The sequence below is a fragment of the Halichoerus grypus genome, chromosome 15 (genome assembly GCF_964656455.1).
Source record: "Halichoerus grypus chromosome 15, mHalGry1.hap1.1, whole genome shotgun sequence".
Lineage (NCBI taxonomy): Eukaryota > Metazoa > Chordata > Mammalia > Carnivora > Phocidae > Halichoerus > Halichoerus grypus.
In genome coordinates, this window is record NC_135726.1 from 49,358,508 (window position 1) to 49,375,848 (window position 17,341).

The 17,341-nt window shown below is 59.6% G+C and overlaps 2 protein-coding genes across 3 annotated transcripts; one reads left to right on the forward strand and one right to left on the reverse strand.

The window, feature by feature from the left end:
• Positions 1–501: 501 nt before the first annotated feature.
• Positions 502–10,078, forward strand: GSK3A (glycogen synthase kinase 3 alpha). Its single transcript, XM_036103308.2, has 11 exons — positions 502–912; positions 2,787–2,974; positions 4,376–4,459; positions 4,617–4,727; positions 6,296–6,426; positions 6,527–6,633; positions 7,596–7,693; positions 7,791–7,886; positions 8,234–8,420; positions 8,744–8,836; positions 9,386–10,078. Exons 1-11 carry the CDS (start codon positions 630–632, stop codon positions 9,457–9,459), a joined length of 1,452 nt encoding a protein of 483 aa, XP_035959201.1. The 5' UTR covers positions 502–629; the 3' UTR covers positions 9,460–10,078.
• Positions 10,079–12,333: 2,255 nt separating this feature from the next.
• On the reverse strand, positions 12,334–17,108 carry ZNF526 (zinc finger protein 526). 2 transcript variants are annotated; one of them, XM_036103307.2, is made up of 3 exons: positions 17,028–17,108; positions 15,043–15,142; positions 12,334–14,947 (listed from the first exon to the last, which is right to left on the reverse strand). In XM_036103307.2, exon 3 carries the CDS (start codon positions 14,928–14,930, stop codon positions 12,930–12,932), a length of 2,001 nt encoding a protein of 666 aa, XP_035959200.2. In that variant the 5' UTR covers positions 14,931–14,947; positions 15,043–15,142; positions 17,028–17,108; the 3' UTR covers positions 12,334–12,929. The 2 variants fall into 2 exon arrangements, with proteins under 2 accessions (XP_035959200.2, XP_077918959.1); XM_078062833.1 differs by lacking the exon at positions 15,043–15,142.
• Between the last annotated feature and the right edge of the window lie 233 nt (positions 17,109–17,341).

Sequence of the window (17,341 nt, forward strand, 5' to 3'; positions counted from 1 at the left end):
TGCAATGCGGTGAGGGCGTGGTGACGACTCCATTTCCCGGCTTGCCTCACGGCCCGATGTCTGCGGATGCACCGGCGCCGACTCAATTTCCCACAGTGCACTTGGCGCCGATCGGCATACACAGCCAATAGACTAAATGAGCGTCTGGACTCTGTTTCCCGGCGTGCATCAGGCCTACAAAGCTCACCGAAAGAGTGGCTGCAACTACATTTCTGAAACACACCTAGGGCTTGCAGTTGCTGCAGTGGAGTGAGTGTGTGACTCTGACTCCACTTCCTAAAGTGCTTCAGAGTCCGCCGTCGACACATTCCCCTGATTTATTGCCCAGGACTCTATTTCCTGATGTGCAGCGCGACCCGTCATCCCCCGCGGTCGGCTCTGAAGCCTTTGCAGACTCCATTTCCCGGCGTGCCACGCGGTTCCCTGTGCGGACCGAGGGCGGCGACGGCGGCGCGTAGGGCAGGCGGACTGCATCTCCCGGCGTGCCCCGCGGCGGGCGCTGGGCCGGAGCCGGAGCCCGAGCGGCGCGGCCTGGAAGAGGCCGGAGCCCGGGGTAGGCGGCGGCAGCGGCGGCGGCGGGGGCAGCCCGGGCAGCCCGAGCCCCGCGGCCTGGGCCTGCGCTCGGCGCCATGAGCGGTGGCGCGCCTTCAGGGGGCGGCCCTGGGGGCTCGGGCCGGGCGCGGACCAGCTCGTTCGCGGAGCCAGGCGGCGGCGGAGGCGGCGGCGGCGGCGGCCCCGGGGGCTCGGCCTCCGGCCCCGGCGGCAGCGGCGGTGGGAAGGCGTCGGTCGGAGCCATGGGTGGGGGCGTGGGGGCCTCGAGTTCCGGGGGCGGACCCAGCGGCAGCGGCGGAGGCGGCAGCGGCGGCCCCGGTGCGGGCACTAGCTTCCCGCCGCCCGGAGTGAAGCTGGGCCGTGAGTATTAGCGGCGTCCGTGGGGGGTGGAGATCAGGGTTCCTGAAGCCCTTCAGACGTCGATCAGGTTCTTCCATATGCCCAGATAGGAGCTCCAGCTCACTGGGCTTCCCAAAGATGGGATCTGAGCTCTCCCCCTCGCAGAGAAAGGGATTGAGGGGTTACCATCAATTGGAGTTTAGGATTAGAATTAGTAATTCTCAAAAAACAGAGGTCACAGATTCCTGTTCTTCCAGTACCGAGGTCTTGGATCCTTGAGCCTCAAAAACAGGAATCTGATGTTGCCATCCATTAGACAGCAGGATCAGGAGTCCTCGTCGCTTGCAAATGGGGCTAGAGAGTTATTGTTCCCAAAAAGAATAAGATCACCATCACCCCAAAAGGAGGGGGATCTGAATTTGCTTCCCTTTAGAGGATGGGGATTTGGAATGAATATCACATAGAAACGGATTTGGGCTTACTCTGTCCCCAAAAGATAGGGTCACGGCTTCCCAAACCTGGTATCCAGGCAATCTGTGATTTTTAAAACGCAAGACCTGTTATCATCACCCATCTATAACAGAACTGTATCCCCAATGGTAGGAATTAATGGTTGCTGCTTCTTAGAAATAAGGACAAACTAGGAATCAGTGCATCCTGCAGATCAAGTCCATAGTCACTTTTCTTTGGCTTGGGGCACCTGGCTGGTTCAGTCGGTAGAGTATGCAACTCTTGATCTTGGGGTCATGAGTTCGAGCCCCACGTTTGGGGTAGAATTTATTAAAAAACAAACAAACAAACAAAAAAACTTGTCATGGTGGGTGTTTTTCCACAAAAATGGAACAGAATCAGGAAGGGTCACAGTTCCCCATAGAAGATGGATCTGAGGTTAAATCCCCTTCATTATCCGGAGATATGGTGTCACTGGCTCTGGAAGAATAGCTATAGGATAATCTTCTTCCAAAAGACGGTGACACTGACCCCTCAAAACAGATTTGATTTATCAGTGACCCGTTTTCTTTGGGGAACTGATGAAAGGTTTTCCCAAAGAAAAGGGATCACTCTTCCCCAAGAACGCCATAAAGGTTTGCTGCTGTCTAGAGAATGGAACTGGGAATTACAGCTTTCCTTCAAATGCCTGAGGCCTGGATAGCTCCTTGTTAACGGAGGTCAGGTTCACCATTCCCACCACTTAGTACTTGTCCAGTGGGGGCCACCCAAATACATGAAGGGGTCTGGGGCTCTGGACCACACAGATGAGGAGGTCAGGTCAGCACCTTTTCGAACCCCGAAGTATTTGGGGAAGGGCTAACTGTCCCCCAGAAGTGAGAGCCATGGCACTGGGCACTCACACCTGGAGGAGTCCTTTCTGCCACCAAAACCCAGTGGCGGTTACCAGCTCTACCAAGTAGGACTTAGAGGTCACTATCCCCCAAGCTGTCAGAAGCAAAAGTAAAAAAGCAAAAGTACCTCAGGGTTACTGCTCCGGAAAGTGGAAGAGACTGGGTCAGGCTTTCCCCAGTCAGGAGGGGGCCCCAGCAGGCAATAAGCTCAAGAATGGATAGAGTGTGAGGATGCCCTCAAACCAAGAGGGACCAGTGATTTACTGCTTACTAGCGATAGAAATTACGGCTTATCAACACTTGAACAGCAAGAGGTTTACTTGTCATTGTCCCCCCACATGAGAAATGGCAGGATTTAGGGTTCCCTGAAGGGAAGAGGAGAAAGGGCGCCTGGAGGTATCCAACACCCACCTTTGCTCAAAGACAAGGAAGGGACAAGGAGGCCCCCAGTGAGCATCCTGTAGTGATTTCCCTCCCTCCCACAGCCCTGTGTGATCGGGTGGCGGCAAGAAGGGGAAGGTCAGTGGATCGTGTGTCCCCTTTGTTCCCCAGGTGACAGCGGGAAGGTGACCACAGTGGTAGCCACTCTAGGCCAAGGCCCGGAGCGCTCCCAGGAGGTGGCTTACACAGACATCAAAGTGATTGGCAATGGCTCCTTTGGGGTCGTGTACCAGGCACGGCTGGCTGAGACCAGGGAACTGGTGGCCATCAAGAAGGTTCTCCAGGACAAGAGGTTCAAGGTAGCTTGGGGCAAATGGGGACAAGGAAGTGTGACCAGGCATGACGGGCGAGAGGGCCCTAGTGAGAGTGCTGGACTTGGGTTTCCACAGGGATCTGAACATGGGCCAGAGAAGGGAAGAAGAAGGGAGTGAATTGTGTGGAAGATGGGGGTGCGGGTTCCACGAGAGCCCAGAGCTGATGTTTATTGGGCTTTGGGTTGGTGTGAAGTGCTTTGTAGGCAAGTTCATATTTAATTCACGTGAAGATTCTTTGAGGGTAGGTATTGGTGTGTTGCTAAGACTGAGACTCGGATAAGAGAATTAACTTGAGGGCAAGACTAGACTCTGGCTTGTCTGATCTCGAAGCCTCCCACCTTACCCACTAAGTTACCCTTCTGCACAGAGAGGGAAGGACGCTGGTAGAGGTGATGAGTGTGTTTGTGAAGGTCATGCTCTGACCCAGGTGCTTGGCAAGTGCAGGGTGAAATCCAGCCTGCCCTGTGCCCACCAAACCATTGTGCCTTGGTGTGGGGCTGTATCTCCCTGAGGAAGGGGTGCCCTTTCCTCCTTCATACAGCTGTGCCCTGGAACCTAGTGGAAGCCCAGGGAACAAGGAGAAGATGGAAAAGGTGGAGGTTGAGGGCTACTTGGCGTCGTAAGGACTGGCCTTTTGGAGCGTAGGCTAGTCTGGATATAAAGGACCCGAGCCTAAGCTGGGAGGGAACCAGGTCAGGGCCTGGGTCTTGGCAGTGAGAACCCTCGGGCAGGAGGAACTCCAGAGTGTGGGTCAGAATTTGATTAGTGTTGAGTCCCAGAAGTGAGAGGGATCTGAGGGCAGGAGTTCCCGAGGACAGAACTCAGGGGAACAGAGAATAGGGAAGAGACCAGGACCGTGTCTCGGAGAAGAGGCTGAGGCTGGACCCCCTATGGGAAGATGGAAGTCTGGAGCCTGGGACTCAGGATCCAAGTCAGGGTTCAAGGGCCCAGATGCCTCTAGGGGAAGCAATAGAGAGGAGTGGGGACCAGGGTGAATTGGGTGGCCAGTACTTGTCTTTTGTCACTCAGGCCTTGTGTGGCCATGTCATCTGATTATTCAAGACAAGCTGGAAAACTGAATTTATATGTGAAGACATTTGATTTTCAAAGGTCAGCAATAAATCGGACACTTCTGAATGGTGGGCTGAAAAAAAAACCCATCTGTAGGTTGGGTTTAGCCCATAGGCCTCCAGCTTGTGTGTAAGGGGAATGGGTTGGGGTGAGGAATTAGGGGCTGCCCCAGAGGGGCCCTGGAGCTGGGATGCGAGGAGTCAGCGCCTGGCTCCGTTGGCAGGAGTGGAGGAGCAGGGCTGTGGCAAGGGGCGCCAGGGAGGGGAGGCAGGGAGAGTCGGCTGTTGTCTGAGGCGCTTTCCCTTTGCTTCCAAGAACCGAGAGCTGCAGATTATGCGTAAGCTGGACCACTGCAATATCGTGAGGCTGAGATACTTCTTCTACTCTAGTGGGGAGAAGGTGAGACCTTGGGTGTGCGGGGGAGTCCTCCACCCGTGTTCCTGCCTGCCTTTTCCCTGTGACTGCCAGTCCTTCCCCCGTTACCCCCACGAGCCTTCCCTCCCCTTCCCCACCCCGTTCCTCACAGTGCCTCACACCTCTCCTTTGCACTCTGCAGAAAGACGAGCTTTATCTAAATCTGGTGCTGGAATACGTGCCCGAGACAGTGTACCGGGTGGCCCGCCATTTCACCAAGGCCAAGTTGACCATCCCTATCATCTATGTCAAGGTGGGCAGGCAGGCAGGCAGGCTGTTGGGACCCAGGCCTACAAAGCCAGGGACCCTGGATCCTCCTGTCTTCTGTGGGTTCCCTCATCCTCCAGATTTATGTTGCTGTCTGCAGACTTTGCGTTGCCTGTCCTTGTCTCCATAGCCGCCATAGACGGAGCTTGCCCAGTGCTGGGCAGGGCACCCTGAGGCCTGACTGAATCAGGGAGGCAGGCTGACTGGGGTCTGGGGAGACTGCAAGGGACCTGCTCGGGTCCACGCTGGGAGCCCGGTGGCACCAGTGGTGTTGGTGGAGTTAGCTCGGAATTGGGCTGGGGCCTGAGAATGCCAAGGGAGAGACACTGAGGTCCGAGTCCTGGCCTTCGGAGCCTTGGCAGAAGGGGGTGGGAAGGAGGCAGGGCTGGAGGAAAGCCTGCCTCCATCATCTGTGCAGGCTCATCCCCCAGGGCCTGGTGCGTGGCCCGGGTGTTACTCTCCTAGCTGGTGTTTGAATGAATGGGTGAATGGATCAGGGAGCCGAGGGCTGATGTGGAGAGTGGAGGCTGCAGCCGCCTTCAGCATCGGGAGGAAGTGGGTGGGTTCAGGTTTGATGAAGGTCGCTCCTCCTGCCGGCCTTAAGAACCCTGGGCCCAGGTGGGCCACAGAGCTCTACCGGTGGTTGGTGTTGGGGGACCCTGCTTCCCGGGAGGGGAGTCCTCTGGTTTGGTGAATCCCTACCATGGCTGCCTGGTGCTGAACCCAGCACCGAGCAATTCCAGAAGCCCAGTTGACTAAGACCCAGACTTTGTTCCGGGAGAGCTCTGTTTAGCCAAGCGGACAGCTGTTGTCACAAAGAACTATAAAACGACTAGCAACTGCCATATTAGAAGGAGCACAGGGAATTCTGGAAACAGGCCCCCAGGCCTGCCTGCTTTGGGGGATAAGAAGGATCAAGGAAGGCTTCCCGGAGCTCATCAGGTGCAGGGTGAGGAAGCGGCATCTCTAGCCAAGGGCAGCAGAAACAGAGGAGGAGGGGGGCCCAGGAAGCTGGCCTGAGCAGTTCTGTGTGCTGGGCACTGGTCTAGGCCCTGGGGGACGCGGCGGCGGAGATGAACACACCAAGATCCCTGCTCTCTTGGCACTTATGTTGTAATCAGTGGGAGGGAGAGTGGCAGGAAAATCCAGCCGGAGAGAGGCTAGTCCGTGGGTGGTTTTGACTGGCAGACGAAGGAGGCTGAGCCCTTCCTATAGCCGGTGGTTTTGGAGCTGAGTGACTGGCTCCCACAAGGCCTTCCTGACGTCGGGCTTCTGCTGAGGTGTGTGGCCGAGGTAGCATTCTCGAAGTGGGGAGCGGCAGTGGCCCGGATGTTGCAGATGCCCCATCCTGAACTTACGGAATCGGAAACTCTGGGAGCGGGACCCAGGGGTCCCTGTTTTAACAAGCCCTTGCAGTGATTCTGGCACATACTAAAGCTTGAGGTCCCGGGGGCAGCAGGAGAGGTTTTGAGCCAGGGAGAGGAGCGCGGGAGGGCCCTGGAGGCCAGGCGGGCAGAGCTGGGCTGCAGCTGTGCCGTCCCCTGCCCCTCCCAGGTGTACATGTACCAGCTCTTCCGGAGCTTGGCCTACATCCACTCCCAGGGGGTGTGTCACCGTGACATCAAGCCCCAGAACCTGCTGGTGGACCCCGACACTGCTGTCCTCAAGCTCTGCGATTTTGGCAGGTGGGTCTGACCTGGAGTGCGCGGGTTGGCCGAAGGGGCGGGGGGGGGGGGACACCCCAACCCTCGCCTTCTGTTTACTCCTGCCCCTCTCTTCCCACAGCGCAAAGCAGTTGGTCCGGGGGGAGCCCAACGTCTCGTACATCTGTTCTCGCTACTACCGGGCCCCGGAGCTGATCTTTGGAGCCACTGATTACACCTCATCCATTGGTCAGACTTACGGGAGGGCGGGGGTGGGCAGCGGCGGGCGCGGCAGCTCTTGCGTTTTCTGTGGGCTGTGGGCCGCGCTCGGTGATACAAGCCTAACCTGTGTTCTTTTATCCAGTCCTCCCGAACTTCGGGGGGCGACGCTGGCGTCTGCTCGCTTCACAGACGAGCAGGCTGAGGCGGAGAGCGGGGAGGCCGCCTGCCTGCATTTGCACCGCTGGGGCTGGGCAGGGCTGGGCTGGGCAAGCTGACCTGACTTCAGAGTCCACTCGGGCTCTGGAACCTCCCAGTCTGCCCTCTCCTCTCGGCCTGGGGGGGACGGGCTGAGCCCCGGAGGAGGGGCTGCCCGTGACCTTGCCAGCCCAAGGGTGTGACATGCTCATCTCACCAGGCCTCCGGGGGCTGTCCCCGTTGGTGGGGATGACAGTGCTACCTTCCAGGCTTGAGGAGAGGGCGTGAGGGGGTTGGGAGAGAACACTCATCAGCAGTGTGAACACACTGTGGTTCTTAGGGGTGAACTTGTGCCTCGGGGGGTCAAGGTACAGAGCAGGGAGGGGGCGAGAGTACCAGCCTGTAGCCGTTCCCGTGGGCAGGATAGAGCCTGGGCCCAGGACTTCAGGCTGGACCTGCCCGAGGCCCAAGAACACAGAGGCCTGTGCTAGGTACATCGGGCTGTCTGGAGGCCGGAGGTAGAGCAGGGGCTTCCTGGGCTCGCTGCGGGGAGCGGGGCAACGAAGGTGGCAAACACTTGGATCGCAGAGTGCGGCGCCGTCAGGCAGACCTGGAGGTTCAACAGCGGGCTCCCGTGTCCCTAAACCCTGCAGGACCTTGAGCAGGGTGCTTCTTCTCGGGGCCGAGTGAAAATGGGGCTCCTTCCTGGCACCCTCAGGATGACTGTGGGGGGAGAGAAGCGTTGGCGAGGGGCTGGGTGGGGCAGCCCTGACCCTCCCCGCATTCCCCCTCAGATGTGTGGTCAGCTGGCTGCGTACTGGCCGAGCTCCTCCTGGGCCAGCCCATCTTCCCCGGGGACAGTGGGGTAGACCAGCTGGTGGAGATCATCAAGGTGAGGGCACGGCAGGGTGGGCAGGGGTGGGCAGGGATGGGCAGGGATGGGGCTGAGGGATAGGGGCTTTGGCTCAGACCCGTCCCTTCCTCTCCAGGTGCTGGGAACACCAACCCGGGAACAGATCCGAGAGATGAACCCCAACTACACGGAGTTCAAGTTTCCCCAGATTAAAGCTCACCCCTGGACAAAGGTGGGACGGGGCTAGGGGCTCAGGCAGCATGGCCGAGGTCCCCTTTGGAGGCCAGCTGGTCTTGGGACCTGGCTATAGAGTCAGGGCTTGGGAATGGGGCCGTAACTCATCAGGTTTCAAAGTTTATGGCATCTCCCATCCTCCGGAAGTTGAGGGTCCACGGTAAGTTTGAGTGCCATTTCTGTGCTGGGGAAACAGGCTCCCTGCAGGGCCTGTCCCATGATGGGACCCCCGCGAGCTGCTCACCCCAAAGAACGTGGTTTCCCCTCAGTGGTGCCTCGTATGGGAAGTGGGGGTGCGGGAGTCCACAGTGCCTGGGCGGCTCACCCTCCTGACCACCCCCTAAGGTGTTCAAATCTCGAACGCCGCCGGAGGCCATCGCACTCTGCTCGAGCCTGCTGGAGTACACACCGTCCTCAAGGCTCTCCCCTCTGGAAGCCTGCGCCCACAGCTTCTTTGATGAACTGCGATGTCACGGAACCCAGCTCCCCAACAACCGCCCGCTTCCCCCGCTCTTCAATTTCAGTCCTGGAGGTGAGGGCACGGCTTGGGATGCAGGGAGCCGGAAGGGCAGGCAAAGGTTGTGGAGGAGGGCTTGGTGTTAGAGAGAGGAGCGGGCTGGTGAGGGAGGGGCGCTCGGGAGATGCCCCCGATGCTGGAGCCCCGAAGCTGCTGCACCCGTGCTCTGCGGTCACCTGTGCTGGGCCCCTTCTGGTTTGTCATTTAAAGCGTTCAGTAGCTACACGTGTCAGCTGGCCTTGCCAAGAGCTGGGTCGCTACCTGGTGCCCCTTTCTAACCCCGACCCCGTCTCCCAACACCCCGCCTCCTCACTGGGCATGTCCAATCCTGTCTCTAGAACTCTCCATCCAACCATCTCTCAACGCCATTCTCATCCCTCCTCACTTGAGGTCCCCAGCGGGCACTGCCTCCCTCACTCCATCCTCACAAGGTAGGTCGGGGGCCCTCTGCTTCTCAGCCCGGGAGGCCAGCCTGTGCCTACAGCCCCGGAGTTCCCCGCACGGGTGTGGAAATTGTTGACATCTGATAGCATACACGTGAACAGCCAGCTTCATCGGGTCTGATTGCCTGTATTTGTGTTTAAGTGCCAACTGGAAAACCAAAGACCTACGTCTGGCTTGCATAAACAAACAAAACGTTAAATTTGTTGCCCACATTTAAAAATTGAGGCCACTGCATGTTACAAATCCAGATTTCCTATGTCTCTTGGGGAAGAAAATCCGACTGGGCAGCAGTGGGCCTGCTTTTCCTCAGGGCAGTGCTGTGAGTTGGGGCCAAGTTCTAGCCGCCCTCTCTTCTGTGGGGCCCGGCTGTCTGGTGAGTCACTCAGTGAGCAGCCTGGCCCTTTGGCGTCCGAGTAAGCAGCGCTGGACCTAGAGCAGCAGCTGTCCGTTTCTGATGTAGCATCCCCCACCGGGTTCTGCTCTTGGGGGAGGTCTGAGAGGCAAAGGGTAACTGTCTGCTTTTTCCTCCCCCTCAGCTTTAAGTGAGGCTCAGACCGGCTCGGACTGGCAGTCACCCGATGCCACAGCTCCCCTCACTAACTCTTCCTGAGGGCCCCACCAACAGCTCTTCCATCTGGGAGCCCCCAGTGGGGCTGGGAAGGGGGACCATAGCCCATCAAGCTCCTGACCTGGCTGGGCCCCTAGACTAGAGGGCAGAGGTAAATGAGTCCCTGTCCCTACCTCCAGTCCCTCCCTCACCAGCCTCACCCTGTGGTGGGCTTTTTAAGAGGATTTTAACTGGTTGTGGGGAGGGAAGAGAAGGAAGGACAGGGGGTTGGGAGGCATGAGGACCTCCTACCCCCTTGGCCCCCTCCCCTCCTCCTGGGCCTACACTCCTCCAACCCCTCCTCCCTTCCTGTGTCCCTTGTAAATAGAACCAGACCAGCCCGTCTGCTCCTCTTCCCTTCCCGCCACCCCCCTCGGGTGTAAATAGATTGTTATAATTTTTTTCTTAAAGAAAACGTCGATTCACACCGTCCAACCTGGCCCGTCCCCCTTCTACAGCTGTGTCCCCCCTCCTGTCCTCGGCCCCTGAGATCTCCTCCCTCCTCTCCCCACCCTGGAGGGCTGAGGGGTGGGTGTGGGGGAGCTCCCCGTGTCTTAGTCTCCACAGTAAGGTTTGCCTGTGTACAGACCTCCGTTCAATAAATTATTGGCATGAAAACCTGCTTCCTGTCTGGCTGCCTTGTCTCCATGGAGGTGAGGGAGGTGTCCTGAGGGGCTGTGCTGGGACAGGACCTCTCAGGCAGGGGCACCGTGGACAGTGACGCCGGGCTGGGCTGCCGGAGGCCTGAGTGCCGGCCCTGGCTCACGTGCCCAGCCTCCCCGGGCCTCCGCTCTCCTTCACACATGGGATGAACAGAGTCTGGCTCATCCGCTGCAGAGGCCTCGGGGGAGCCGGCCTCATGGACCCCGCCATCGTCCTCTTCTGCCTCAGGAGGGAGGCAGGCACTGTCCTCCCCAGGTGACAGTTGAGAACTGGGGATCAGGGGTCAAGGCCATAGACAGAAAGTGGCAGAGTCAAGACTTGAACAGAGGGCTCTGTGTCCCACAGCCCGAGCTACCTGCTGCTTCACGCGACACCAGATGACACGTAGTCACTCAGGCCAAAACAGCCTGGATGTAGACTCGTAGTGGGCACAGACATGGGCAGAGGAGCGGTCCTTAAACCCTCACAGATCTCCAAGCTTTCATTTCTGTTTCAAACAGGGCACATACCTGGCCCCCATCTCGGGATGCTGGGAAGCGACAAGCCTGGGAAGGTTGGTGCAGAGAACTTGGCTTCTTCCCTTGCTTTGAAAACATGCTGGGGCCAGATGGTGGGGCCACGGGCAGAGGGCAACGGCATCTCTTACATGTGGTGCCGATGGTATGTGAGGGCAGGAGGCCCCGGAAGTGGAAGGAGGCCTGGGGAGGAGCAACTGATAGGTCCTCCGCTGGACTTCAATTGTGAAGAAAAAGGGAATGAGTTTGTCGTTTTAAGTAAGCTCTACGTCCATTGCGGGGGGTGGGGGGCGCACTCAGCTTGAACTCACGACCCCGAGGTCAAGAGTTGCATGCTCTACTGACAGTCAGACAGGTGCCCCAAAAGGGGAATTCTGAACATGTCCCAAGAGTTCAGGGACTGTTCCTGTGGCACCTGGACTCTCCAGTCTGCTTAGGCCAGCCCCAGGGGTAACTGTATACTGCCCAGAACAATCCCTGGCCTTCCCTGCTCGATACCCTCTGGATACCACCTTGTTTGTAAGATGAATACATACAGCAAGTAGACCAGAGACAGCAGCAGGGCTGGTCCCCATGCCTCCCTGCTGCTCTCAACTGTTCAGCCACGAGGTCACTGAGGTGGTCCCTCACCCTCCCTCCCACTCCTGTGGCTTCTGCCCTAGTCTGGTCCCATCCTTTCCCTCCTCGACCATCTTCGGCCTCCCCCTGGCTCCACCTTCATGCCAGGGAGCCCTAAGCCCCACTTTTGACCCTCTCTTCCCCCCCTATCCCACCCTGCCCCAACTTCTGGGGCAGGCTTTCCCTGCCTTCCCAGGTCCGGGCCTGCCTCCCTCCCAGACAACTCTCAGCCATAGCCTCCCCTGCCTGAACACCTCGCTCTGTAGAGGCCCAGCAGGAGCTTGCCCCAGGGACCTGCCATAAATCATCTGCTGCTGTTTAGAGAAGGGACTGCCACCTTAGGTAACCTTTGAAAAGGTTGGGGATCCCTTCCTGTTCCTAAAACCTTTGACCTTTCGGGGGCCCCAACAAACCCCAACTGCTCTGTGACACCAGCTCACTTTTCCTCCAGCTGTAGCAAACCCTCCTCTGGGCGCCGCCCCCCTCCCCCCAGTCTCAGGTCACACTCACTCAACAGTACTGCTTAGAGACATGGGCTGAACGGACCCCCTGGCTTCAAATCTCCACGACACTGCTGCCTACTCTGAGACCTTGGGTGAGTCTCTGTCCCTGGTTTCTCATCCGTACAACAGGGCTAACGCTGAGATCACCTCACAGGCCCGCTGGGTCACAATCCGTGTACGGCGCGGACCGCGTGCCTGCCACGGCTAGGCAGCCGCATTCGCTGTTACTGTAGCTGTGAATAACTGGACGGTCTCCAAGCAGACCAAGAACTCACCCTCCTCTGCGGTGCTGTCTGCCTGTGTTCTCTTCCTCTTTCGCTACCAGATTCCTAGTGTTCCCTCAAGGACTACCTCCTTTGGGACGGGGGGAGGGGCGGGGGGGAGGAGGGGTTGCTCCCTGCTCTGGGATCCCACTGTCCCTGCACATCCCCATCACAGCCCTGAGGACGGCGGGGCTGAGACCGGCCTGCTCCCCAGGGGCAGGGCAGAGGCCTGACTCCTCTCTGGCCCCCAGCATCGCCCAGCATGTGCGAGGGGGGCCTGAGGACTCCCAGGCTGAATGAATCAACAAGACACACTCAAGAGAGCAAGGCCATCTGTACTTGGGTGCTCCTCCTGCCCCGCCGTGTGCCTCCTGGGGCAGTGCCTGGCTCTGAGTCATCATCCCTGGGGCTCCGGCATCGCTCGGTGCGCAGTGGAGTACCTGGGTACCTATAGATTTCCTTCGACATTGTCAAAAAGGAGCTTAAGGGAGCCCAGAGAACTCAAGTACCTTTCTTTACCAGGCAGAGCCAAGTCCCGGGTGCCCCGGGGTCCAGGGGAGGGGAGGGCTTGGGGACGAGCGAGAGCCTGAAGAGGTATACGACGGTGCCCAGCACCGATCTGGCGCGTGGTCAGGGCTCAGGAAAGGTTACCTGACGTTGCCGGGCACCAGGGTGATGGATGCAGAGCCAAGAGTCTTGGCGAGCCCTGTTTTGCAACGCAGTGGGGTGACCTGGGATGGATCGCCATCAGGCCTCAGAGCTTCAGTTTCCCCACAGGCAGAGAAAAGTGGCAAGAGACACCAGGGCAGGGCCGTTGTGAGGAGTCCGGGGGTAAGAGGCCAGGGTGGGCTCCCCTCGCGCCCCCGCCGAGGGGCCCACAACGGCCATCTCACTGCTGCTCCCCAGCCGCGTCACACGAAGGCCGTGTCCAGCTGCAGGAGCCCGCCCGCCTCGCTGGCCCCCAGTGCCGCCTGGCACAGCTGCAGCGTGTCCTCCAGCGCCAGCGGCTGCGACGTCTCGATGATGGCGATGGTCTCCCCGAGCTCGGTGCACATGATAGTCTGCTGAGGCTCGGGCGGCAGCGGCGGGGGGGCGGGGGGCGGGGATCGCGGCGGCGGCGTTGGCGGCGGCGGGGGCCCGGGCCGGGCGCGGGCGTGGACGCGCTGGTGCAGCCGCAGGCCGGCCAGGGCGTGGAACCAGCGGCCGCAGGTCCCGCAGTAGTAGGGGCTCTTGCCGTACAGGCCAGGCACGGGCAGGCGGGGCGCGCGCGCGAAGGCCACGGGCCGCAGGTGCAGCCGCCGGTGCTGCTGCAGGTTGGAGCTCTGCGTGAAGCGCTTGCCGCAGTCCAGGCACTGGTAGGGCCGCACGCCCGTGTGCGTCAGCTGGTGGCGGCTGAGGTTGGCCAGGGAAGCGAACGTCTTGCCACACGAGTGGCACTGGAAGGGCCGCTCGCCCGTGTGCGTCCGCAGGTGGTTGCGCACGTGGACCAGCTTCTTGAAGCCCTTGCCGCACACGCCGCAGCGGTGCCGCCGCTCGGGGGGCCCGTGGACGGCGCGCCGGTGCCGCGAGAGCCGGGAGGCCGAGGCGAAGGACTTGGAGCACTGCGGGCAGGGCAGCTGGGCGGGCGGGGCGGGCGGCGGCGGCGGGGGCGCGGGCTCGGCGGGCACCGGGGAGGCCGCCGCTGCTGCCGCGGGGGGCGCCCCGCTCTTGCCGGCGTGCGTGCGCCGGTGGTAGAGAAACTTGGTCATGTTGCTGAACGTCTTGCCGCAGCGGCAGCGATGCAGCGGGTTGGCGGTGTGAGCCCGCCGGTGAGCCACCAACGTGAGCTCGGTGCCGAAGCCGCGGCCGCAGTCCACGCACAGGTAGCGCGCTTCGCCGCGGTGCAGCCGCAGGTGCTGCTCCAGGGACGCGGCCTTCTTGAAGACCTTGGAGCAGGTGGTACACTCGTGCGTGCCCCCGATGTGGGCCCGCCCGTGCGCCAGCAGCCGGTTGGCCGAGCTGAAGCTGCGCTGGCACTGGGTGCAGTGGAAGGGGTGGGCCGCCGATGCCGGGCCGCGGGAGGCCCGCCGGTGTCGCCGGCGCGCCTCCGCGGCCGCCCAGGGTTGGGGACAATCCGCACAGCCCTGGGCCCGGCCGGCTGTGGACCTGTCGCCTCCCGTAGCATCCTCACCGACCTCTGCCGCCACCTCCTCTTCCTCCTCTGTGTCTTCCTCTGTGTCTTCCTCCTCCTCCTCTTCCTCCTCCTCCTCTAGCCCGTTGCGCTCTTCTTTCTCTAGGGAGTCAAAGTGGGTGCCCTGATGCTCCAAGAACTCCTCGGGAGTGGCACAGAGGGTAGAGCACTCGGGACACTCGTAGGGCTCCATCTTAACTTCGGGTGGAGCGGGGGGCGGCGGGGGCGGCCCTGGTGGCTCGGTGGCTGCAGCAGAAAGGTGCCGGGCCTTGCGATGAGCCACCCACAGCTCAGGCGAGGGGAAGAGCTCCTGGCAGTCCCCGCACTGGTACTGGATCTGGCTTGCAGACTCCCGGAGGTGGACGTCCTGGTGGGCCAGGAGCTCGCCGGGGGACAGGATGAGCTGGTTGCACTCCCCGCACTGGAAGGGCCCTTCCTCAGGCCCTGCCATGAGCTCAGGCTCCAGGCCAGGATCCTGGGCGGCCAGTGCCTCGTCCTCGGTGACAGTGGGCACATGCTGTTCCTGGTGCGAGAGGACCTCCTCCAGCGTGTTGTAGAGACTGCCACACTCAGAGCACATGAACTGGTGATGCTGGAAGAAAAGGGACGAGGCCAGCGCCTCCCCAGGTGTCATCTCGGTCACCTCTGCTGACATCTCCCCGAACATCGGTGTTGACGTCTCCACCGCCCCTGGCGACATCTGTGTGGGCAGCTCAGCCACCTCAGCTGCCACCTCTGCCATGGTGGGGGGGGCAGTGCCTGGAGAAAGCAGGGGGAGCTGGTGAGACATCAGGAACCCAGGGGCGGTTGAGGGGGGGCGGCTCAGGAGCTTCCCTGCTCGTCCCCTCACTCACCAGCCTCTATCAATCAGCAAGCCTGGATCCAGTGCTGGTACCTCAGTTTTCAATAAACATGTGACTCCGAAGCGGATGCACGCCCCATGGTGCAGGACATCTGTAAGACAGCGACAGCCCCCTTCCGTCTGGCCCGATGCTACCATCCCTCCTTACCCGGAGGGCCACCCGCACCCTTTCTAAGAACACGTGTCTCTTTACGCCTCTTGTCCTTTGCCTGGATGGTTTCCTCACTGGGCACCACCTTTCCTCCTACCATATGGACACATACAGAGCAGCAAAGAGTTCAAGAGCACAGGCTTCTGGACCAGACTGCCCTTGGCTTGAATCTGAGCTCCAGCACGTTATTAACTTCCTCTCTCTGATGCTGTTCTGTCACCTGTGAAAGGGGGTAAAAGTAGTGCTGACCACAAAGGCCCTGGTGCCCGAGAAAGGTCAGACAGAACCATGACTTGTGGTTCTCCAGAACTGTTGTTCCGGAACCTGAAGTCTTTCCTGCTGCTATTCCCTCTGCCGAGAAAGTTCTCTCCTTTTCTGGTCTAGCAAAACCGTGCCCAGCATTTCCTTTGTGAAGCCTTTTCTGACATCTCTACATCCTCAGGGGGATGTCTACTCCTGCCTCCTTGGGGTTCCTGTGGTAATCTGTGCCACCTCTAGCAAAGCCAATATCACGAGCCCGGGATGAAGTCTGTGCTCCTCTTCAGACTGAGCATGAAGGCATGGCAGGTCTGATTCACTGTAGGTGCTGATGTTACCAACAAAACCACGGACCCGGGACGGGGATCTTTAACTTCTGAACTTCCCTCTACATGCCCCCATCTCCCTTTCTACATGTGTGGGCTCAACACAACCCAGGCCTCTGAGCCACTTGAGCAAATGACTGTGCCCCTTACAACCTAGTTTCTGAATCCAACCTCCACTGTCTCCATCTCTTCTTTAACTCATCTATTAGTGCCAGAGGCAGGTGGAGCTCAGCTTACAGCCAGACGGGCAAAGATGCTCATATTAAGCTCCCAGAGAGCAGGGAAGTTAGTTTTTTCATCACTGATATATTTTCAGCACCAAGAACAATGATTAGCCCACAACAGGTACTCAGTAGATATTCTGTGAATGAAAAATGCTCCCTCCAGGAAGTGAGGCCATGAGAGTCTAACTCTCCCTGTGCCCATCCCACTTCTCCCAACAGACCAACTTTCCCCATGGACCATGAACTCCCACAATAACACAGCCGAGCACATGACCCTGTTTTCAGTTGATGCCCAATACATGCTACCTGAATAAATGATTCACTAAAAGCCCAGGACTTACTTTTTCCTAACTACCTATTCCAACTCCCTCACTAATATTTGAATTACCACAGCCCTGCACACAACAGCCACCCAATAAAGGATCTGCCTGGAAGGAGTCAGCCCGGATCCCCAGAGTTCAGTTTTTCCTTGTTTACAGCCGCACTCCAAACAGAACTCCCATCGGGCGAGGCCCAAGGCCTGGTGTAAGGCTTACACACAAAGTAGGCACCCAGTACATGTCCCTCTGGAAGGTGGCCCAAGCAACCTAAAATTTGGACTTTTTGTCTACATTCCTCCTTTCCCAATTGCGGGATTGTGTACTATTGGTGGGGAGGAGATAGGGGCTTTTTACACGGTAGACCAGTAAGTCCTTCCAGGAAAGAACCCACCAGGGGCCTGGAAGTTCAACTTTTCCGCTACACGTCCCTTTTCACCGACCAGACTTATCAACTCCGCCGCATGAGAGCGCCCTGCAGGGGTGGGGGCGGCGGGCTCCAGGGGAGGGTCCTGCACGCCGCAAGAGTGGAATCAATGCTCTAGGGCACATAGGAAGGAGCGCTCTCCTTCCACTCCACGCCGCTCCCGCCCTAGCGCAGGCCCCAAGGCTCTTCGTCCCCCGGTGTCCCCTTCGTTCTACCTCCGCCCTCTCCCTACGCCCAGCGAACTCTTCCCCCGCCCGCCCCGCGGCGCCCTCACCCGTCTCTCTCGCCTCCTGCAGCCCCCGCCGCTCTTGACAGAGACCCTCTCTGCTCCAGGCGTGCGGGACCCCTCACTATCCACGCCTCCCATTGGGAGGTGCCCTTACCCGTGGCAGCCAATCAGAGCCGTCAGCGAAGGGCACGCGCCCTTGCGCCTGCGTGTTGACGTTCAGGCGGGGCTCGGCGAGTTTCTCCACGCACACAACTGTTCCCTGTGGCGGAGCTTGGGGGGGGCGGCTCAGGCAAGCGCCTGCGCAGTTCTTCTGGGCTGCCCTGCCAAAAATCAGTTAAGTGGTGAGAAGTGGGCATCAT